Genomic DNA, 25,121 nt, shown 5'->3' with positions numbered 1-25,121 from the left:
CCTCACATAGTTAGAGTCCAAACCATCCTTATAAGCCTGAGATCTCCCTAGTACACATCCGATGTGGGATTGTGACAGCTCTCCCGTCCAATCTATGACGCCCTCGTCAGAGTGGCTTACACCTTTATGTAGGATCCATCCACATGATAGTACCACCAGGATAGCTCTAATACCCAATGTAACGGTCTTGGACCCACTTTGGTGAGGTATTGTCCGCTTTGGTCCACTAGCCTCACGGATTTGTCTTATAAAAATCGCCTTATAAAGTTGGAATTCAAACCTATTCTTATAAGCCCAAGATCTCCCTAGTACACATCCGATGTGGAACCATGACACTATGCCTAAATTATTGTGTATATGCTCATTTTTTACTTTGTCTTTTAATGTTATACCACTCATCCACCTTAACATTCGCATTTCATTAACTTTTACTATTTGTACATGTTGTTTCTTAGTTGTCCAACATTTTAAAACATAAAAAATAGTCGGCCTTATAGCCATCTTATACAATTTTCCTTTTAATTTTAAGGGTATTCTAGGATCACACAATACACCTGACGCAATCCTCCATTTTACCCAACCTATTTTAATTCTATATATTACATCTTCTTCAATTTCCTCTTCCGTATGCATAATAGATCCAAGATATCTAAATCTATCAGTGCTATTAATCTCTTGATTATCAAGTTTAATCTTCTCTCCACTACTCCTCCTTACATTATTGAAATTACTCAATTCATATATTCTATCTTATTCCTACTTATCCTAAACCCTTTAGACTCTAATTGGTTCTCCAAAGTTCTAACTTAGATTCCACTCCAATCCTACTATCATTAATCAACACGATATCATCTGCAAACAACATATACACCAAGGGATCTCATTTTGAATATTCCTAGTAAATTCATCAATCAATAAAGTAAAAAAGACAGACTCAAAGTAGAACATTGATGTACACCTATTGTAATTGGAAAATCTCTAAATTCCCCTCCTACAATCCTAACACTATTCACTACTCTATCATACATATATTTAATGATCTCAATATATCTGCTACAAACCCCCCCTTTTTTTTCTAAGACCCACCAAAGAACTTCCATAGGCACTCTATCATAAGTTTTCTCTAGGTCAATAAAAACCATATGCAAGTTCCTTTTCTTTTCCCTAAACTTTTCCATTAAACTTCTGAAAAGATAAATAGCTTCTATGGTTGATCTCCCAAGCATAAAATCAAACTAATTTTCTAAAATTGTTCTTTCTAGTCTTATTATATGTTCAATTACCTTTTCCCATAATTTCATCATATGGCTAATAATCTTAATTCCACGATAGTTATTATAGTTTTGAATATCGCCTTTGTTTTTATATAAAGGTACTAACATACTTTTCCTTCATTCTTTTGACATTTTCTTGGTTTTTATAATAATTTTGAATAGATTAGTTAGCCAAATATTTCTTTTATCCCCTAAACATTTTCAAACTTCAATTGTTATTTTATCTAGTCCTATAGATTTCCTGTTTTTCATCTTTTTTAATGTCATCTTAACTTCAAGAACTCTAATTTTGAGAATAAATCTCCTATTTTTAGTCTTCTCCTCATTTGTCACTTCCAAGTTCAATCTTTCATTTTGGTTTTCATTACATAGCTTATCAAAATATCTTCGTCACCTCTCTTTTATATCTTCTTCTCTAGTTAAGAAATTATCATTCTCGTCCTTTATACATTTTACATCACCTAAATCTATGCATTTTCGTTCTTTAACTCTAGCAAGTTTATAATTGTCTTTTTCTCCTTCTTTTGTATCTAGTCTAGTATATAAAGTATCATAAGCTCTATGTTTAGCTTCTTTAGTAGTTTTTTTTTTTTTTTTTTTTTTTTTTTTTGATTTTTTCTTGACTCTTTATATTTTTCAAAATTTTCTATATTTCTACAATTTTACCATATTTTATACCAAATTCTTTGTCTTTGTTAGAGGTTATTTATGTCTTCTAGTATTATTATTATAATAATTATTAAGTGTGTTAGTATGTTAATTAGTGAGAGTTAGTAAGGGTATCATTGTAATTAGAAGTATTTAATTTGTATAATAAATAGAGAGAAACCTTTCTTCAAGTTAGGTCATTCATTTTAATCAAAATCTCAACATGGTATTTAGAGTGTGATCCAACCTAAATCCTATTATACTCAGTTGTCACCGAAAAACACATTCCCACCGCTGCCCTTCTCAGATCCACCTCCACCCTTCATTATTTCACAAAACCAACCATATAGTCAAAAACATAACCCTCCAAAGCCTACACCCACAAAACCCCATCACCGAAAAAGAGTTTCTAACCACCTTTTTTTTTAATTTTCTTCTGCCATATTCTAATTCCTTCTCTAGACAATATTATCAAGCTCTTGGGCATGTTTTTTGCTCAAAATCCAACCTTTTTCGAGTATGAATTCGTGATAATCCGTTAATTTCTGTTCAATGTTTGTAAAGGCTTCTTTGTGAGTTTCTTGGAGCAATGGCAATGTTCGTAAGTCAAGTTGTGAGGCTCTAGTTGTACTATATCGGTAGGTGAGTTGTTTACCCCGTCCGTGGTTGTGTTGGTGCTTCATATAATTTGTGATTGTCCCAATTAGTTTTGATTGTTCTTCTTGTTTGACATTGGTGTCGCTGCAAGTGTGTAAGTGTTGGGATGGAGTCTATGAATCTTAAAAATATGTTTTATACATCGCTGCCACAGATAACGACTCAAAATTTGTTCAAAGGTCTAAAGTTGTTCGGAATTATTTAGCAAGATTAGGAAAATCTGACCGCTTGCTCCAAATTGATCCTTCTGATGAGAAGAGAAAAGTAAGTGTGAATTCAAGAAGATGCCTTGATTGTTTCCCTCTTGTAGAATTCAATGGAGCCACAGACTACACGGATGTGTGTTATGCCAAGCTTTTATACTTTAGTAACATTACTTGTATGTAATATTTATCCCAGTAGTACTTTCAATTACAACAAGGAGATAGGAGCATTGCAGATTATTTGGAGAGATGAAGCGTATTCATGAGGAGCTTAACATCATGCAACCTATAACTGTCGATGTTCGTGAGATGCAAGTAGAAAGAGCAGATGACAGCCTTTTGGGTTCTCGCAAGCTTGAGATCCAAGTTTGAGGCAATCCAATCCCAAATACTTAGTAGTGCCAAGCTGCCATCAGTTGTCGATGTTTATTCTCGTGTCCTTCATGCTTCCTTTAGCATGCATTCTCCTGCTCTTGCATCTGGCTCTGAGAGGACAACATTTGCTACATAAGGTGATTCTAGTTCTCTACCGAACAATGCAAAATTTACCAAGATGGTTCAAGTGGTGTGGTGGTAGAGATGGACGAGGCAGAGGCACTCCTTGCAAGTGCACTCATTGTGATCAAAGTAATCATCTTGTTGACCAGTGTTGGAATCTCCACGATAGATCCTCATGTGTTGCCAATGCAGCTACCACCAACTTCACACCTTTGGGGGCAGCCAATACAGCCACCACCAACTCCACACCTTTGGGGCCAAGTGGAGGGCAACGTACTATATCCATGTTACAGGAAGAGTATTCCAAGTTCCAGCAGTATCAAGCATCACAACAAGCTTCTCTTCCCATTGCATCTTTCGCCCAAACAGGTAATCCAACAATAAGCTTGTCATCCAGTACTTCTCGTCCTAATCCTTGGGTCATAGACTCCGCTACCACTAATTATATCATAGGTATACCTAGCTTTTTTCCACTCTTCAATATCCTGCAAATTTACCTTGTGTTACTCTTGCAAATGGATCCAACACTGCAGTCAAGGGAATAGGGACTATAAATCCCACTTCTTCAATTTCTCTTCCTTCAATTTTGTATATTCCCAAATTTCCTTTCAATCTTATATTCGTTAGCAAGATTACTAAATCCATGAATTGTTCAATGGCATTCTTCCCTGATTCTATGGTTATTAAGGATTTGAGGACGAGGAAGACGATTGGCGGAGGATGTGAAGTTGGTAGATTTTATCACTTTGAGCCGCTATCTCCTTCAATGCCTACACTACTACTACCACACCTCTCCAAATTCATTGTCATCTTAATCATCCTTCCCTAGAAAAGTTCAAACATCTTGTTTCTGATTTGAGTTCTATGTCTAGTCTTGTTTGTGAGTCTTGTTAGTTGAGAAAGCACCATCGTGTCCCTTTCATTTCCCGAGTCAATACGCAAGCCCCTTCATGTTAGTTCATTCTAATGTTTAGGGTCCTAATAGAGTTGTGTACAAGTTGGGCTTCAGGTACATTGTAACCTTTGTGGATGATTATTCAAGAATAACTTGGCTATATTTATTATGAGATTGTTTCGAGTTATTTCATGTATTATGAGCCTTTTGTTCTAAAAAAAAGACTCAATTTGGTTTATAGTTTGAATAATTTGAAGTGATAATACTAAAGAGTATTTCAATGAATAATTCACTACTTATATGACTCAATTTGGTATTGTCCATCAATCATTCAGTGCCCACACTCCTCAACAAAATGGGGTTGCAAAGAGGAAAAATGGACATATTTTTGAAATCACTTGCACCTTACTTTATCAAATGGACGTACCTAAAGTTTTTTGGAGTGATGTTGTACTCACTACTTGCTATTTGATCAACAAGATACCATCCTATGTTCTTAATGGTAAAACTCCCTACTCCATTCTCTTTCCTAATTCACCTTTATTCCCTCTCCCTCCTTATATATTTGGACATGTGTCCATTGTTCATCAACTAACTCGTGAGGTGGATAAGTTGAATCCTCGTGCTACAAAATGTGTCTTTCTAGGCTACTCACATACTCAAAAGGGATACCGTTGTTATAGTGTTATGCTACATCGCTTCTTTGTTTCTACCGATATTACCTTCTTTGAGTCTACACCTTACTACACCCAGTCCCTGAGTGCTTTCAAGCTTAACAAGTCATTTCCTCTACCTAATCTTCCAAATTCTACTTTGTTGTCCTTGCCCAACCAACCATCTATGTCTCCATGTAGTTCGAGTCCTTCTCATCGTCTTGATCATCCTAATTTGCAGGTGTATTCATGACACGACTCCAAGGAAGAGAGTCCTCTCTAGTTTCTACTGCCATGACTTTGGTTTCCTCATCTGAAGATCATATTTCCCATGATGTTGATCCTCCCGTTGCTATTCGGAAAGGTAAACACACATGTACTCAACATCCCATTTCCAACTAGGCTTGTTATAACTTCTTATCACCCTCCTATTATTGTTTTGTCACTGCTCTATCATCTAATATCCTTCCTAAGTCTGTTTCGAAAGCCTTAGTCCACTCTGGGTGGAGGAATGCTATGGTTGAAGAGATGAATGCTTTACAGTACTTAAGACTTGGTATCCTTTCCTCCTCACAATTCTATGGTTGGTTTTCGTTGGGTTTACACTATGAAAGTCAACCCTAATGGTTCTATGGCTTGTCTAAAGGTTTGTTTTGTTGCTCATTAGTATACTCAAGTGTACGGTTTGGATTATTCTGACACTTTTCCTCCGATTGCCAAACTTACATCAGTACGTTTGTTCATCTCCTTGGCTACTACTTGTCACTAGCCTCTACATCAGTTAGATAAGAAGAATGTCTTCTTGCATTGTGACCTTAAGGAGGAGGTCTATATGGAGCAAATACCCGGGTTTGTTGCTCAATGGGAGTCAGGCTTAGTGTGCCGGCTCAAGAAGGCACTATATGGGTTTAAATAGTCTTACAGAACTTGGTTTGGTCATTTCAGTGTTGTAGTACTTGAGTTTGGTCTTCGACGGTGTGTTGTGGATCATTCTATGTTTTATTGTCATATTTCATCGAGTAGGATCTTTTTTATTATTTATGTGGATGTATTGTTATTACAAGTGCTGATGATAAAAGTATTTACAGTATCTAACTTTTTCTACAAACTAAGTCTCAAATTAATGATTTGGGACCATTGAAATACTTTTTTGGTATAAAGATATCTAAATCTCGTATGGGAACTATTTTGTCACAGAGGAATATAAAGATATCTAAATCTCGTATAGGAACTATTTTGTCACAGAGGAAGTATGTTATTGATCTGTTGGATGAAACTAGATTGTTGGGATCTAAACCGATTGATACACCCATGCATCCTAACAACAAGTTAGTGTCGGATATATGGGTGATTTGCTACCTAATCTTGCATAATACCGAAGACATGTTGGAAAGTTGAGTTATCTCACTGTCACTCAGCCGAATATATCTTTTGTAACAAGTGTTGTGAGTCAATTTCTAGATTCTCCAACGAGAAGTCATTGGGATGCAGTAATTCACATCTTAAGATATCTCAAAGGTGCACTTGGGAGAGGTATTTTGTATCATGATCAAGGTCACACTCATATCCATAGATATATAGAAGCAGATTGGTGTGGGTCACTTTTTGACCAGAGATCCATAGTCGGATACTGTATCTTGGTTGGTGGTAATTTGGTTTCTTGGAAGAGTAAGAAACAAACTATGGTGGTCAGCTCAAGTGTTGAATCAAAATATAGAGCTATGGTTCACACTACTTGTGAGCTTATCTGGTTGAAGAACATGTTGGAAGAATTGGGTTTTTCACATTCTCAACCTCTGAAGTTGATGTGTGATTATCAAGTTGCTCTTCATATTGCCTCCAACCCGGTCTTTCATGAGCGAACAAAGCACATTGAAGTTGATTGCCACTTTGTTCGGCAGAAGTTCATTACTACCGCTTATGCAAAGTCTGATATGCAACTTGCTAATTTGTTTACCAAAACTTTGGGGGGTGCTCGAGTTAAATTTATTTATAACAAGCTAGAAGCATATGACATTTATGCTCCAGCTTGAGGGGGAGTGTTAGAGGCTATTTATGTCTTATAGTATTATCATTAAGTGTGTTAGTATCTTAGTTAGTGAGAGTTTGTAAGGGTATTATTGTCATTAGAATGTATTTAATTTGTATTATAAATAGAGGGAGAGATCTATCTTCAAGTTAAGTCATTCATTTTAATCAAAATCTCAATAGTCTTAATGGCTTTTTGGACTTCTTGAACCCACCACCAACTTTCTTTACTACCTGAGTATCTTCTTTTGGACTCACCTAAAACCTCTTTTGCTATCCTTACGATAGAATTAGTCATTTTATTCCAAACCATATTTGCATTTACATTATCCCCTACAGTCTAATCATACTCTTTATTCATTTTATCTTTGAATTTTACTATATTATCTCCCTTCAAGCTCCACCATCTAATCCTTTTGTGTTGATTTATGTTACTATTTTTTTTCTTCCATTTTTTAATATGTATATCTAATACTAACACTCTATGTTGTGTCGCCAAACTTTCATTTGGAATACAATCCTTACAAGATAGACGATCCCCAATCCTAGTTAAGAAGAAATTTATTTGGCTTTTATTATGCCTACTTTTGAAAGTTATCAAATGTTCTTTTCTTTTTATAAAGCAAGTATTCAATATAACCAAATCATAAGACATGGCAAAATCTAATATTGTATCACCAGCCTTATTTTTATCTCCAGATCCATGGCCTCCATGTATCCTCTCTTAACCTATATTATCCTTTCCAATGTGTCCATTCAAATTAGCTCCTATGAATGTCTCTTCAGATGTTGGTATGGTATCCTTATAATAACTATCCATATCTTCCCAAATTTGTTTTTTAAGATTTTCTGCTAAGCCTATTTAGGGAGCATACGCACTAATGACATTCACTGTTTCTAGGCCTAGAGCAATCTTGATTTTAATGATCATATCCCCTATTCTTTTAACATCTACTACATTTATTTCCCACCCTATTTTTATGTTTCTCTTTTCCAGTGCACCAAAGTTCAAATCCTGATTTTTCAATTTATCTCTCTCCTACCCATTTCATCTCTTGAATCAAGATTAAGTTAATTTTCCTTCTAAACATTATTTCTACTATTTCCACACTTTTGCCCATAAGAGTCCCTATATTCCAAGTTGCCAATTTAATCTTAGTTTCTTATGCTAACTTATTAGCCCTCTCCCTTTTATACTGACCCGGTCTATTCCTTTGACCTAGGTGAATTTGGTAAGAATTCATGATAATAAGATCTGACAAAGTTTTACGCTAGCTGTCAGCCACCTAACACAACCTTACTCTTTTATCCAGGCTTGGGACCAACTATGTGTACAAAGATAATTTGTGTTACACGAGCGAAATACATGTTTGAGATTTTTTCTTTTTTTTCTTATGCAAACTTATTTCACATAGATAATTTTCTAAATCACACCCTACAACTAACAAAATTCACACAAACAACACAATGTTCTTAAAAAAAATCTAAAGTACACAATTTTGGGTGTGAATCCAAGCTAGACTAAAATCATTAACAAAAAAAAAGTGCAATAGTACTTTTTTACAAACAAAGAAAATTATTCTCCAAGATTTGCAAATGGAAAACACAAAAATGCATATATTAAGCCTACAAATCATAAACACAAAATTTCCACTACTAACCAACTATTGAATAATAATAATAATAATGTAAAATTAAAAAAAATTAAAAACTTGATTAAACAAATGCTCATTTTTGTACTTCAATAAAATAAAAATTAAAAAATATATTAAATAATAAATGTACAAAATAATACAAATTAAAAATACTATAATAAAAATAAAATTATTATAATTATTTTACTTTTTATTATAATTCAAAATTCACTTTAAAAGAAAAATCTCATTGTACTTGACAACTAAGTAGTAGTAAAAATATTTTTAAATGGCTTTTATTAATTTTTATTTTTTTAACATTTATGGGTATTTTTATTTTAATTATATTTTAAATTCAAATTATCATTTTACTTTAATTTTAATTAAAAAGTACGTATTAAATGAATGATTAATATAAACAAAGTTAATTCTAGATATTAAAATATTCTAACAAGACATTGCGGAAACAACTGAAATTTATCAAATTTGGTTTTCAGTTTTTTCACAAATAGCTGAAAACCAATAATAGAAATAAAAAACCTACAACATAAACAAACATGTTTTTATAATATGTTTCTTAACTGTGGAGAAATTAAAGAAAACATAAAACAAAAATGATGCCAAACATGCCTGAAGTTTTCAATACTATGTACAATAACATTGAAAGATGCAATTATACCAAAATAATATGTTAACCAGCACAAACTCCACGCGGCTTAAGTTACTAAGAAGAGCATCAATAATCTAGCTGACAATATTTGCTGCCAATAAGGTTCCAGACTAACAATTAAAACACTTATGAAACATGAACCATAATTATACTGCTAAACTGTGAACTTGTTGAATTACCATCTCTAGCAATGTCAACGTTCTGATGTTGCACAGCAGTACCAGGGACAAGCTGCTGCTCAGTTTGGGAGGCATTTGGTCGATTTTCACTGGATGCTTGAGATCCTCTTCTATCGATCAAATTTCCAGGAGTGACAGGTTGAAATCTTCCAATAACTGGATAGTATAACCCTAATGGGCCACCAGATGAATCAGAATGTAAGCGACCAAAGGCACTAGGTACTGCTGCAACCATGGTCCTGATAGGCACTACCCTTACTCCAGAACCCACGTTTATAGGTAGGCCTTCTGAGACCCCTGAAGTTGCTTGATTAACAGGATTTTGACCAGCAGAACCTGTTTCAGGGTCCCTTTGCCCAGAGGGCTGCAGAGAACCAACATGCTCCTCTTGGTCAACACTGTTTCCGGCCGGTGATGAGCCTAAATAGAGAATTGACATCAACTGATGATTAATAAATTATTTGCATTGAAATAGACATTGAACAGCCCATACATAAACTGCATGGCACCTCTCCGTATTTGTATATCAATACGCCTTGGAAACACCCCATTACCAAGTCCATTAAACAAAGTAGAGCCAGCCTGCATAGTTCCTGAGGGGATTGTGCCAAAACTTGCTCCTGGTCGAAAAGGTAGAGGCTGGTTCAATCAAAGTTTAGTTAGAAGACAGGGAAGGATTTAGAATAACAATAATAATTTCTATTTAATGCTGAAAATCTTGCCTGAACCATTAGAGGATTAGGACCAGATGGGGATATGAAGACAGCAGGTCCAGCATTAACCACTGCTCCAGACTGCCAAAAAAATAAACCCACAGCTACACGTATGGCACAGCAATATGACAACCAATAGGAACTAATACAGATCAAACCAAAGTAAACTAACCGGTGTGCGACCTAGTCGCAGCGTCATTGTTGTACGACCAAGTTCAAGAAAAAAAGCACCTAAATTTTGAATTAAGACTCCGGTTCTCCATGCACTAGTCTGAGTGCTCAACCGTGCTACAGGATCAGTCACAGTTACTTGATTTTCCAGTTCTCTAGCAAGTTGCTACGAAATTACGAAACAAAACACAGCAAAGTATTTCATTCTTTAGCAGACATAAAATCAGTCAGTGAGCAATTTGCATGTATTTTGAATGAAAAAACCCAGATTCCTATGAGCAGAAGATGTATGCATAGTTTCAAAGCTAGATAGTTTAAACAACATGTGGGCATTATTAAGCTGCTCAAGCACATACAAAAAGGCAATCTCCAGTTTGTTCAATCAGCATTTGTCTTGTGGACAACAACACTTCTGCCAATGATGCTGGTGTAGGAAGCGCCTCTTGCACCATCCTTGAATGAGATGCAGATCTAGATTCTCTTTCTTCATTCCCATGCATGCCAGCAGCTTGGACATTGCTTCCCCTGCCTTCACCTGCTGGTACCATATGTTTTATACATCTCAATAACCATCACTAAAAGAGTAACTTAGATGTATCAGATTACGGGGCAAAAACAACTGACCACTGGCACCAATTTCATGCCTCAAATGACTTAAATACTCAGACAAAGTTGTCAAAGAATCAGGTATTACCTGCAATGATCAAGGTGTTATCTGGAATTTAGTACTCAAAACAGTAATGATGCCCCCAAGTTGATTTTCGGTTAAAAACAATATAGATCAATTAAATTTTAATGAAGCAAACCAGGAATATCAAACTTACAGGTGGTTGCAAAGGGCCCAAAGAAACAGCTGTTGGAATTCTTAAAGTACCATCTGATATAGCAGATTCACTCCTCATACCAGGATGCAGTTGGGTTGAATCTGTCATATTAATGCCACTCGGAGTTCTTTCAATTCCTTCTGGGCGATGTACCTGCCCCATCCAAAACCCAACACCACCACCACCCCCCCCCCCAAAAAAAAAATTATTCTTTAATAAATCAATAAATAGAATATACATAACTATAGTAGCAAAGCTGAAATTCACCCCGACATCAACCCTTCCACTGCCAGTGCCAACGCCATTGATTCCAAAAGAACCAAGAACAGCTGAAACAATCTGCACATAAAGGGAAGAAAAAAGGACAAGGGTGGGGAAGAACAAAAGAGAAATCATTTCAGCAAGGTACTAATGCACCTATAGAAAACCAAACTATGTAGCATTCACCATCCAGTAGTAGTCTCACCCGACTGATATCTGGAAGCACCCCATCCCCATGGTCAGGCATACTGAAAGTTTCAACTACAACACTATGCGACATTGGACTTTCTTGACTGCGCCCAGTGCTTGGAACAGTATCAGCTGGTACAAATAATAACATTTAACAGTCAATACTTGCTAGTCCTAGCAAAAAAACAGTACCTCAAAAGAAAATACCATGCATATTAAAGGGACAAACAAATGAAAATATGTAAAGAGGACAAGTTTACAAGTTAGATTGAGAACTCAATAATGCAATCACCCAGATAATAAATACGTAAATATTGATAGTCAACAGAGTAAAGCAGAATATGAATATTATCTAGCCTAGAAAGAAGAAGTCTTCATCCATGTGCATTTATGTCCAATACAACATTCAAAAATTTTATTTTTGTGGTTTGTTTCTCACTTACTATATGAATAAAATTTTCTACATGGAAAGTTGTCCACAATGTTTAGCAGTTCAAAAGGCAAATTCAGGCATGACTACAACTAAACACTAAATTATGTTTTTCTACGGAATCGTTTAGAAAGAATAACAAAGGCAGGACTGTGACCAAGATATAACAGAATAAAAAGCCCTGCTTATTACCAAGACAATATTAGGGAACACATGCACTGCTTATTACCAAGATAATATTAGGAAACACAGATAATTCTTACTATTTTTGGAGCATAATCCACAGCTAAAATTCAATTTAAAAATTATATGTTCCCTTTCCATCGAAAATTCTGCAAATTGTTTCGAACATATGACATACACTATATAAAAATATTTCAACAAATTTGCTAGAATTACCCAACCACTTCGCCAGGATTGAAGGCAAGACTATAGAATGTATACATCACAGGAAAAGAGGCTGTAACAAGCATGTTTTAACTCACACATCATATTTAAAAGGGATTCATACTCCAGCAATTTTTGGTGGTAAAGACAAAGATGGAATAAGTCTCAAAATGCATCAAACCTGGATGACCTGGTAAGCTCTCAGATGATGATGGCATCGGCTCTCTGACGACTAGGTGCAAAGTGTGACCATCTTCAACATCTAGCTCATATTAAGTAATAAACTTAACTTCGAAACCAACTTGACCAAATATTCAAACCAACATATAACAAACTAATTAGAATAAAATCAATTAAATAATGTTAAAAATAATATTAAGTTTTTCAAATGTCTTCATTAAAAACAAATGTAAGGTTTAAAGATATTGTAGTCAAGAACCGAAAATCTAATTTTCTAAAGTAAGACTCAAAAGAAATCCTAATTTTTCAGTAAAATTCTCAAAATTAGTTCCAAATGACACATAATGTAAAACAAAAAATATATATATGAAACCTGAAATATAGTAAAAATACTGAATGATCATCGAAAACACCTAATTTTCAGGGTGCAACTCCAAGTGTCCATTTTTTATTTAGAATTTAATTTTGTTCCTAGCTTGGAAGAAAAGGTTCTTTGCTTGAGGTATATAGGAATGTTCTGTATCAAGTTGGCGGTAAGCCAATCTAGGATTGACGCAGTCCAAAATTTGTTTTGAGACCCAATGTGTTTGATCAATTTATTTTAGGAAAACCACATTTCAAATAATTTTTAGGCATTTTAGCTTCCAATCATCATAGGCTAAATTAATTTTTCTAGAGGCTAGATTTTGAGGGATGTCACTGAACTTGAAAGTGAAAGAGCTGAATTGACCTGAAACTTTGCAATCTTTATTTCTTGGAATTTGTAAGGGAGAAATGACTTTTTATTTTTGAGGATTTATTTTTTAAAAAATATTTTAATTGAACTCAAATGAAGCTATTTCCTTGTTTGAAAACCATCAATTTCCACACTTCATAACCCCAAAGAAAGCTAGGAGAGAAGATTCTTATCTCCATAAAACTAATCTGAAGCTTATGGGATTCTACTCTGATTCCAATCATGAAAAATCTTCCTATTACACTAGATTTTGCAATTTGAAGAAGAGTGAACCAAAATATGATCAACCATTTCCCAACTGAGGAGAAAGTCCACTATTAGACCAAGAAAAGAGAGTTAAACCTGTGTGAGGTTCTTTCTAATGAAATCAGCAACTGGCATTAACATTAGCGCTCAGAAAGGAAACATATATACTGTGTTTAACTCTTATTAGTAATGGTTGTTCTGGTATCATTTTGACTCTTGAAGGAATTTGATCATAGAATATGGTTTCTGAAAAAGAGAAGAAACAGGAAGAGAAGATAAGAGCATAAAAGAACTGAGAATGGCTTTGATACCAGGTTGATTTTGTGATAAGTTCAGTTATAGAACATTTGAGTGAGAAAGAAGAATAAGAAGTGTAGAGATTGCAAGAATTAGCAGAAAATGCCTCAGAGATACTTCTATTAACTAGTAAGCACAATTATAAACACCTCTGTAGAGTAAAAAATTTGAAGCAAAAACTTCTAACACTCAACAGATTTATTCGAGTTATGCGTGGTGCTTAAAATATACGGGCTTCTTTAGTTGAAGAGCACAGTTCTCATTTTTTATTTCCAGATTAACAAATAATTGCAAAAATGCCACCTTGTTTTCCATTTTTCCAAAATTTATATAAGAAATTCTAGGAAACAATTAAAAAGATGTTTTCCCAACTCTTACACAAATTTGGAAAAAAGGAAAACAAGGTGACATTATTGTAATTATTTGAAAAACTGAAAATGGAAAATAAAATTTGTTTTCCACAAGCGAACAGCGCATAAATATCTTTGTTACCAGCTTCCAGCTCCCTGGAAAAGGAAGAGAGAGCAGTCTAGAAAAGACGAGATAAAGTATTCTCTTCCCAAGAAGCAATATGCATGATATCTAAAATATTATCTCTCTTTGTGACAAGGTACTAAACAGGTTCCTGCCTCCAAGTAGAGGAGATCCATCATCTGCTGCCAGCCTGCCAGATTTGGTACATGGGACTAAAGTGGACCAAGAAGCCAAATTCTGTAGAGAACAATAAAGCTATTCGAAACAACAAGCACTTAACTTTTGGTTAGTGAACAAATTCACAAAATTTTCAAGTAATATTAGCAATCTCTTGTTCCTTCTCATGACATCATTTCCATTTTTATGCAGTTGCATGAGCACATTTACCGCTGCAATTAGACAATAATCATGATGTAATTATAACTGACAAATTATCAACAGACATGCTATAATTGAGCTAGGTTAGGGCTGCCACTGCTAATATTTTGTGACTTCAGGATGTGTGAGATGTATAGTGCTTAGTTATCAGTACCTTGGAAGAAGACATACCAAGCCTTAGCATACACTTCTACAGACTTCACTGTATTTAAGAAGTAGATATACTACATCTTAAATGCAGAATCATTAAATAAAGAACACATTATTTGGGGGAAACCCCAACAGCAACATGGTCAGAACTTTTGCAGAAAATGTAACTCATACACTTCATATAAAAATTGTAAATTCGTAAGCTTAACCAACAAAAAAAAATCATAAGATAATATTGAGTCAAATCTGGGTGACCTCCATTGTTATTTTAAAACCATCAAATGGTAAGTTCAAAAACTAACAGGGAAAATTGTAGAAGGGATTAATAGAAAGAATATTTTCAGCAACAACATGAATGTCAAAAGGTCTTAAAATTCAAAGAAATGTCATGAGTCACTAAAAAAATTGCTAACAATAATTAATAATAATGAATACAAAGAGGATACGGTAGGCAGACAGAAGTTGATCATCCTTCAGAACTTTCCCATGGCATATTAGACGCTGTTTTTCTGATAACACACCAGTAACAGAAGCAATCTGGTCTTTCAAAGCAGGTACCGGCATCTGCAGACATCAAGAAAGATAATATAATGGCAAAACCCAATGTTAGTTTGAGCAAGTTACTTTCAACAGGCATGACTTTGCTTTATGATTCCAAGAATCCTGAATTCAATTTATCATGATAGTGAACTCTTGAATAAATATCTTAATCTCATACATATCCACATACACTTACCAGCAGAAATCCCGAGAGATGAACAAAACAACAAATTACGGCCATAGCATTCTTATTTCACAATGGGGAAAAATAGAGTTTGCATTTGGAAATACTATATGTTTGGTCAGATCGTGTCCCAAGCCCCTGTCAAAAGCTATGGTCATTCCACAGTTGGTATGCTGCAGGGCATGACATTTCAGGTTTACCACTCTTCCATTAGTCTTGCACCTTATATCTCATAAATTTAAACACAAGGGTCCTGTTTATTTGTGGGAAAAAGTTACATTTTTCATTTGCAAATTTTCAAAGAAATACAAATATGCCACATTGTTTTCCAATTTTCAAAAGTTTGTATGGAGAACCTCGAAAACATCTCCAAGTTCTCTATATAAATGTTGGAAAACTAGAAAAGAAAAAAATAAAAGTTACATTTTTATAATTATCTGAAAATTAGTAATGAAAAATGAAAATGGTTATTGACAACAAAATAAACCCACATTATTTGCCTGGAGAAGAAGGCTTGGGACTGATTTGTGATTGCCTCATCACAGGATAGCTTCATTGCCATTCTTTACATTAGTTTCCCAAGTTCAAATCAAAGTTTAAAAATGAAAAGACAATGATAATTGAATTTCAGGATACTAAATAATAATTTCATGCCCTAATTTCTGTAAATAGTTACAATTAGAAGTTCAAAAATGAATTATCCACATAAATTATGAACAGTTTGAATTCATCTAATCTATTAAATGAAGTATCTGTAATATCTTGCTTACACCTTGAAAAGCTCATGAACATAATTAATTTTGTTTGTGAGAGATAGTTTTGAAAATATCCACAATAGAGCAGAAATAAATTCTATTTATGTGCAAGTATTTTATAAATTTTTTCATAACAATGAGCAATTAATGGATCTTTTGTTATCACAGTTCACTATCAAAAATTATGAAAATGAAAAGCAAAACCAAAAACTAAAAATTGAAAATTGGCAACCTATTTTGTTATAGTCTCAAAGCTGAAACAAATTAAACCCCTGATTGAATGCAGGTTCATTTTGGTCCTTGGATCACGTAACAATTAATCATCATACCGTCCATCAATCATCATAAATATGTTCATCACCAAGTACCATGCAATTTAACAATATCATTGTTAAACCTTAATAAATCAAACGTTAGAAATAAATTTAAAGCTCAAATCAGTTAAAAAGTATTAAAATATTGGAGATATAAAAGAATAAAAAAAATAGATATATTACTTAAAAATTACTTTTGAACTCGCTCTTGAGTCTTGAGTACTCCAAGAATAATCCTATTGTGCATGAAGACTGAAAGGGGATGAAATATCTTTTAAATTGTTAAAAAATTCCAGATATTTTTACGTTAATTATATTTTAATTTCATATGGCAATTTTTTTTTCAAATTTTCTTCATTAAAAAACTGTGCAAAGCACTTTGACAACAGATCATAACAATTGAAAACCTGACGAGAAAAGCTGAAAATTGGTAATGTAAAACAATGCATTGTCACCACTTGTGATAACATGCACCTCTGAACGATGCATTGTCACCACTTGTTATTGTGCCACAACAAAGACCCCCCCCCCCCCCCAAATATTGATAACATGCACCTCTGAACACAGACACAAAAACTAAATATCTAAACCCCATAAATGTCAAGAAATATATTGAAAAGCAATAAAATAATATTTATGCATGTTACATTCTAAGACAAAAATATATATTAGTGACAGAGATAAGCTTCTTTCCTACAATATTAATTTACTAAAAGGTAATATATAGTTACATTTTAAATGAGTGTTATCAATTATAATATAAGAACTAGATACTCAGAGGGTAGCCCAGAAAAAGCTCAGCATATGCAGGTTTCGGGGACGGGGTGGACCACAATGGGTCTATAGTACACAGCCTTATCTTTCATTTTTTGCAGGATGCTGTTTCCATCATAGTTTTAAATCACAGTAGCGGATAGTGTAACGTAACAATAACGGATGTAATGGGAAGCAGGAGTAGCAGATGTTACATAAATGGCCGTGAATTTTTTTAAAGAGTTTTAGTGTATTTTGGATCCTTTAGTTCGAGTAACTAAGTTATTTGGTAAGGGCAACAAGTTTACATTGGTTTTAAACCACTAGTGATAGAAAAATTACATATGTGTGCGTATTTATACTTCTCATTGTTCTTATCTATGATAAATTCTTATGTGTGCTAAATTAATTAATAAAACAAAATACATTATACACTCCATTAATCTATTAGACACATAAGACATACAAATAATACAAATATAAAATAGCTAGAAAAGAAAGAAGGTTGAAGTTGAAAAATATAGAACATAAATATCACATTACTAATAATATCAAAATAAAATATTTTCCTAACAAGTTAGTGTTTTTAAATTGTTAATTAATGCATCTCTTGTGAGTATTTAAAGTAATATTAAATTTTATATAATTGTCATCCTCATTGTAATCTTTTCCCCTTCTTGCCACATGGTATATTGAGAATGATTTATGAAAGAGAGGGAAAAAGTGAGAAGAAAAAGTAAAAGATAAAAAATTTTTTTTGCTGTAACAATCCTGTAGCGGTTACATAACGGCCGTAGCGGCCTTTACGTAATGTTGCATTCCGTAACGGCCGCTATAGCCGTGATTTTTCTTCCCACCGATTTCGCGGTGTGTAACGGTATCGGTAACCCAAAAAACCGTTACGTAACGGTCGCGGCCGTTATTTAAAACCATGGTTTCCATGCCTCAAACTTGTGACCTCCAGGTCACATGGCAACAACTTTACCATTGTGCCTAGGCTCCACTTCAACTAGATACTCAAGACTTTTACGACTTAAGTGGTAAATTGTAATGCCATAAGGATGAACTCATTTGATTTCCAGGATATACACATTGCATATATATTTATCAAATTAAGGAATGAAGTAACCATAAGCTGCAGATCTTAGAATTCAAATTACCTTTTGTGTCAAGAAAACATGTGCAAATCTTAGCAAAAATACCTCATGAAGAGAGAGCATTCACACATACATAAAGAATTTTTTTCTCATAGATGAACTCGTACTAATGCTTCTTCAAATAATATCTTGAGAGTACAACAATAACAAAATCATAAACAGCACATAAATTTCACTGATAAAGAAAAGTAACAGACCATCAATTTTAAATAAATGTCAAGTCCAAATATAACATACAGCCTAATTTTAGTAAGATAATAATATTGGTTGACACTGTCAAGGATGTTAGGAGTAGTAAGAAGAGGAGTCCAATTTTTAAGCTGGTTCTGAGACGCCCTATGATAGGATTAGTTGCTCTTTTTGGACTGGTTTTTTTATAGGAAGGGGTTTTGAGTTAAGTGGCGTTGTATTAGGAGCTATCTTTCTTCTATTATTAATGGTCAAACTACGACTTGATTTTCTGCATCTTTCACTTTATTTTGGTCACTGATCTTCTGAGTAGGAAGATTGATTGGGGACATTGATAAGGGTTTAGTCCAGGGATGAAGTGGTTGTCTCTTGTATGCAGTTTTGCAATTATACTGTTCTGCTCATGTTAGATGATAGGAAGTCTTTTTGCAACATTCTCACCACTTTAATTTTTTGAGTTAGTTGCTGGTTTTAAGATAAACTTAGCTAAGTATGGTCTACTGCTATTAATCTGAATTCAGAGATGACTCCTAGATTTGTCGCTCCTGTAGGTTGTGGTACTCTACAGTGGGATTTGACTTATTTAGGAGTTCCTTAGGGTGAGAATCCTCGGTCTGAGAAGTTTTGGGATCAAGTTATTGTTAAGGTCTCTAAACATTTTGATAGGTGGAAAGGAAGGGCATGCTTTCCTCCTTGGGAGATCGCATTACTTCAATCCAGGTGTGTTTCTCTTTGATTCCCCCATATTTTTTCCTTGTTTAAGATTCTAGTGGCGGTTGCTAATTGGCTAGAAAGGATTATACATGATTTCCTTTCGCCAAGGCCCGGGATCATCTGATGAGTTGGGAGATTGTTTTTAGATATAAGGAGGAGGGAAGCTTAGGTCCGTGGTAAGTTCGTGTCTAAAAAGATTACTTGGTTGATAAGAAATTATAGCATTTCACTTTGGAAACAAATTCTCCATGGAATTGGGTTATTTTATAAATAGAGAAAGGATGGGATGCTAATATTTAGCTAGAGTTACTCATGAAAGCCCTTGGAAATTCATTCCACACGTCTTCTTTCTTTTTTCCTTGTATCAAATACAAAGCAGGAGATAGATATAGAGTTTGGTTTTGAAAGGACCTCTCCTTTGGAGAATTATGTTTCTTGGTTGTCTTCCCTTCTATCTTTCATCTTGCATTGTGCACTTATTTTTTCTTTTCTCATTATTCATGACATCGGGTTTTCTTGGGATTTTTAAATTTCAGACGAATATTAATGATAGGAAGACTGAGGAGCTTTTCTCTCTTCAAAGTTCGTTGGATTCTTTCAAGTAATGTCATTCTAGGGATATTTAGTCTGGTGTTTAGATAATCCTGATGTTTGTTCTTGTAAATCTTTTTAATCTCATCTAAATTGGTCTTTCTTAATCAACCATTGAGAGCTAAAAATTCCTTGAAGTGTACAGGCTTCAATGTGGATTTCCATTCTTAATAGAGTTAACACCAACAATTTTCTGCAACTTTGCAGACAATATATGGCTCCCCCCAACCACCACCACCACCCCGGTGCAAGTCATGTAGTGTGCTAGAGTGAGGATCATTCATGCTCATTTACTTTGTCATTGCTCTACGGCTCAGTGCTTATGGAATAAGACTTTTATTTGTTGGGAGAGAGTTGGATTTGTCTTCAGTCTTCAGAGTATTTCTTGTTGATTGATTTGTTTGTTTTTGGAGACAAAAGAAGGCAAAGGTTTCGTGGCCGTGTGCAGTTATCGCATATTGGCCATATAGGTTATCTGGTTGGAGAGGAATGATCTGATTTTCGTGATCATGCTTCATCTGTAGATCTGATTTGGGACAATATTGTTTTTTGGTTTCCTTTTGGGTGTTTTTTGCTTATTTTTTGGTTTTTGGTTTTTGTTTTTTGTTTTTTGTAATAGCAAGCTTCTGTTTTTGCTTTTCTTTTGATTTCTGAAGACTTCTCATCCTCTTTGTAAATTTTTTCTTTCTTAATAGGTTTCTTCTTTTCCCATCAATATGTGTGTGTGTGTGTGTTGATCAAGTGATAAGGAGGTTACCTTTTTTTTTCTTGATAAATAAAGAATTATATTAGAAGACAGAAGAATGTACAACAAAAAAAAAAAGAGAGGAAAAAAAGGGGAAAATAAAAAAGAAAAAGAAATCCTCCATTTCCATCAATAAAAACCAGAAACAAAGATCATAGGAAAAACAGGAAAAAGTCAGCAAAGAGCCAACCAATCCTGCCGCAAGTCTTCCAAAGAAACATGAGGAAAAAAACCATTGCCGACACCCAGACAAGATAAATCACTCTGCTACAAGTGAATTTACCTGTTTATTCACTCGTAAAGTGTAGGTTTGAGAATCCAATGTTTTTATTTTAATCTCGATGGTGGTCTCAGAACTTTCCACCTCAGCGCCCATACAATATTCATCAACTCCATTACCTCCCATTCTCCAAAAACCACACTAATACCTGCAAAATAGTTAAACAACACTCATTCATGAAGAGGGAGAGTAAGAAAAGAATAAAAGGGGTAAAACAGGATATCATCCATCAAATAGCATTCATATATAAAATTTGGGGATCGTATGCTGCGGAAAGGGTTTGCTATTTTTTAGTACCTCAAGAAGGCCTTGCACTGCCATATGAAGGGAAGATAGAAGAGTGGGAAATTATTTCATTCAATGGTTATAATAAACAATAATAAAGGATGTTGAGCGCCAAAGCCAATATCAAAAAGCTTCCCATGCTCGCATCTTTCCTTCCTTCATATCAAACACCAGCACATAAGCTGGATTAAAAAGTAGATGCTCTCCCTAAGTCAGTTAAATATGGAAATTGCAAACGAGACTGGATGATGGCAGCTGTAAATAAAGCAATGCTACCCAAGTCTTAACCATATCAAGCTAAACATATGGGTACAAGGAGTGAAGTCACCACTTGACCTAAAATCTTAAGCTATTAGGTTGTGGGCCAAAAATGCCAATAATTTATCTCAAGCCTTAATACTCCCCTCACACGTACAACACAATTTGACATGGAGAAACAAATAGTGAAAAACAGTATAACCCTCATTGGAAGAAATATGATAATTTTTAACAAAAAGATAATAAATGTGGGCAATAAGAATAGTAGCCAAAACTTCTTGATAACTATGGCTCTAAACCATGCTAAGGTGGTAGCTTGAGAGAGAGAGAGAGAAATTGTAGAAGAGGAGAAAATGGCGTCTCCACCACTCAAATATAATTAGACTATAAACAATGAGGTATTACAAAACTGCCTCTAGTCACTCAACTCCCCACTCAAGCTGGAGAAACACAACCAGCAAGCCAAACCACAGATAGAAAAGCAAACATCTTCAAGAAACAGGCTTTAGGAACTATCTTAGGGCCTCAAACCCCAGTAACAGCAGCATACCCAAACTCAGCAAGAGAAGAAAACCCAAACTGGAACAGAAACCATTCTTTATGCTCATATCAGCACTGATGATCACTGGCATCAGTAACCAACGAAAGTTTGCTTCTAGAAATGTTTTCCAGACATCTATTGATGATTATGCCAAAAGAAACTGGAGGAAAAAATTAGGAAAAGATGGAGAAGAGGTAAAGAAAAGAGAGAAGAAGTCCTAATAGGGAGGGGTTGGTCTGATACCATGTTAATCAGTTGACCTAAACACATAAGTTGTTGGGTTGGGGGACGGTTATTCCCAATATTACTTTTAAAACAAATTGATCAAGGCCGTTTAGTAACTCTGTCCAAAATTGTGCAAAAAAAAAAACCAAAACAAAAACAAAAAAACCAAAAAAACTAAAGACTAAAAACTAAAACCTGGCGACTTGTTTGGTTAAGTTCCCAAAACAGATTTGGAGTCTGATTGAATACATGTTCACTTTTTGTTCTTGGATCAAATAACAATTAAGGAATAAGATTAGAATAATGACATGCAAAAGAACACAAGTAGGATAAATTTCAATCTTAACAAGACAATTCTTAGACATCAAAGGCAACAGCAATTAGGAATTTAGGAGATATAGGTCATATTTTAAAACATCAAACAGCAAAACTGTAATTGATGGTTCTTTTTTTGCTTGCATAAATATGAGCTTGACTGGCATTGTAATAAAAAATGAAGCATCCAATGAGTCCCTGTTACAGTAAAGAATGCATCTCAAAGTGCAAAAAGAAGAACATTGAAATTTAAGGACTAAGGTAATTCTAGACTTCTCATCTCTAGTAATTTATCAGGCCGGTAGGTTAGCAATTAACATCCTCCAGTAGATTTCTTGGCTAAGAAGACAGGTTTATTTTGAAAGTCATTAAGGATTGGTATTACTTCCCACATTGTGACTGTTGTAACTTAAAGTTGGTTTGCTTCTGCCCCTTTGTACTTTTTTAGGCCACAGTCTTTTTCTTTCTAGGAAGGCACCTTGTCCTTCTCTCTTTCTTAGCCATAGATTCTCTTTCCTATCCAGCATTGAAAAAACTACCAAAACCACAAAGCATACAGTCATTATCATTCCATATATCTGTTTTTATTAATAGATGCATAGGGTAATTGATTTGGCTACTTTTCTCAATAATATGTAAGACACATTTTAGGACTTTGGAAATTTTGAATATTTTCATAGATCCACTTGCTTTCCAAAAATAAAACTAAAAATATGAATAGATAACTTATTGCTCTGGTTGCTTTTATTTTGAATAACATATTTCGGATTTGTGGCACACCACTTAATGTTCATTATGCTAAACCATTCAAAAAATTTACAAATAAAAATGTTACCTACATTCATAGTATGCAAGACCAACAAGAAATCCTTTATGCCAACTATTTGAGGTCAATTACATGAATCCTTTTACATACTTTGAGCTAATTAAACATAAGCACATAGAAATGAATACGAGTAGTATGGTCACCTTCAAATTGAACTCCACAAACAAAAGAAGAACAAGAACAAGAGATCAAACACCCATTGCACTTACTTCCATGCAACATCGCAAGACAACAAAGATTATGACTGCACCAACAAATTACACAATATTTTTCCACTCTCTTCCATTTTCCATTTTGGTATAATCCAAATTCAATATTATGGCAATTAACTCTTGATTTAAATATTTATAAAAACTCTTTTCACTAATCCTGCGAAGTACTTCCTCTCTAGTCAAAGGTCAAATGAAAAATAACTTGCCATGTGACTGCATTCCCATTTGACAAGGCACATTCAACTCTTATCTCAATAGAATTTAACTACCATTGGAAGAAGTACCAAAACGGAACTACAATATCTCAATTCTTCATTGAACTCAAAAAAAAAATCATCAAAAGCATGAGAAAAAACACAATAAATAAGCAGAAAACTAACTCCAACAATAAACAACATTATAAACAAATTAATTAACAAGTATAATCTCTGCATCTGGGAATACCAAATGGAAAATGAATGTTATCATAATTCTTCCTTCTTATACCACTACCCATGTTCCATCACAGCCAAACCCCTATGTAGGGACGAGTGAATTAGAATACAATAGCTTAAGTTTTGTTAATACCCACCAAAAAAGCTCAATTATAAAACGAATTATCAATGCCCAGAGTGAAAAACAAAAATCAATTTCCAATTTTGCAATTTTCCGCAGATGCTTGCTTACAGGCAAAAATCCGCATAAACACACTCCAGAGGGTTCTCTACCATTTCCGCAGCGTGCAGTAGATTAAGTGTTCATCAAGTTTAGGGTTCTATAAATCAGGAACAAACATATTTTCGATTCTGACCAATAAAATATCATCACTTCATCATACACGCGAAACAAAACCCTCTTTTTTCTTTGCTAAGCCAATAAAACAATAACAAACCGAAAAAAATATAAAAATAAAAATTGACCGAAACGCAATCGATCAGCATAAACACGACCCAAAAAAATAAAATATGCTTGAAACACAATCAACCAGAAGAAACGGGGAACAGAATCGATTGGCAAAAAATCGACCAAAATTAAATTTAAATTCAAAAAAGAAGAAGATATTTCGATTGTTCAAAAGGGAATAGAACAAACCTGCGTATGAAAATGCTTTGTGGGTTTGTTCCGTCGATCTCTCAATAGGGGAGATTGATCGAAGAGAAGCTACCAGGGACTACACTCTGTGCTCTGTCCTCTCTGTTTCTTCCTTTTTCTCTGTGCTATTTGTCTGTGTGCGTGCGTGGCGACTGGCGACGGCCGACCAAGAGCGACGAAAATGAAAGTTTAAACAGTTAGCCACTAAAAATTTTTGAAAAAATGTATATTTATATTTATATATATATATATATATAGTTAAAACTTTATTAATTTTTTACAAAATTTTGTACTTCGATGGTAGCTCGAATGCACTGGTTGAATCGCAATACCTAATGATTGTTTTCCTTTGCATAAAAATGGGGTATAATTTGAAGTATAATTACAAAAA

General features: G+C 34.3%; 1 protein-coding gene across 12 annotated transcripts in view; it reads right to left on the bottom strand.

The window, feature by feature from the left end:
* The window catches only part of LOC131157889 (ubiquitin-like domain-containing protein CIP73), a 34,846-nt gene extending 9,911 nt beyond the window's left edge, over nucleotides 1–24,935 (bottom strand). For 2 of the 12 annotated variants that reach the window (XM_058112325.1, XM_058112331.1), the window contains exons 1-13: nucleotides 24,731–24,935; nucleotides 21,001–21,145; nucleotides 15,222–15,339; nucleotides 12,496–12,576; nucleotides 11,514–11,629; nucleotides 11,315–11,386; nucleotides 11,048–11,200; nucleotides 10,848–10,917; nucleotides 10,580–10,761; nucleotides 10,225–10,389; nucleotides 10,062–10,133; nucleotides 9,849–9,978; nucleotides 9,340–9,759 (exon numbers count right to left, since the gene is read on the bottom strand). In XM_058112325.1, coding sequence (XP_057968308.1) covers nucleotides 9,340–9,759; nucleotides 9,849–9,978; nucleotides 10,062–10,133; nucleotides 10,225–10,389; nucleotides 10,580–10,761; nucleotides 10,848–10,917; nucleotides 11,048–11,200; nucleotides 11,315–11,386; nucleotides 11,514–11,629; nucleotides 12,496–12,576; nucleotides 15,222–15,339; nucleotides 21,001–21,123 — 1,702 coding nt within the window. In that variant the 5' untranslated portion in view covers nucleotides 21,124–21,145; nucleotides 24,731–24,935. The remainder of the gene's footprint in view (nucleotides 1–9,339; nucleotides 9,760–9,848; nucleotides 9,979–10,061; nucleotides 10,134–10,224; nucleotides 10,390–10,579; nucleotides 10,762–10,847; nucleotides 10,918–11,047; nucleotides 11,201–11,314; nucleotides 11,387–11,513; nucleotides 11,630–12,495; nucleotides 12,577–15,221; nucleotides 15,340–21,000; nucleotides 21,146–24,730) is intronic. The other 10 variants (XM_058112335.1, XM_058112332.1, XM_058112336.1 and 7 more) reach the window with 10 other exon arrangements.
* Nucleotides 24,936–25,121: the final 186 nt, after the last annotated feature.

The sequence above is a fragment of the Malania oleifera genome, chromosome 6, assembly GCF_029873635.1.
Source record: "Malania oleifera isolate guangnan ecotype guangnan chromosome 6, ASM2987363v1, whole genome shotgun sequence".
In the NCBI taxonomy this organism is placed as follows: domain Eukaryota; kingdom Viridiplantae; phylum Streptophyta; class Magnoliopsida; order Santalales; family Ximeniaceae; genus Malania; species Malania oleifera.
The sequence above is the reverse complement of the archived record's forward strand: the minus strand, read 5'-3'. Positions and strand labels throughout refer to the sequence as shown.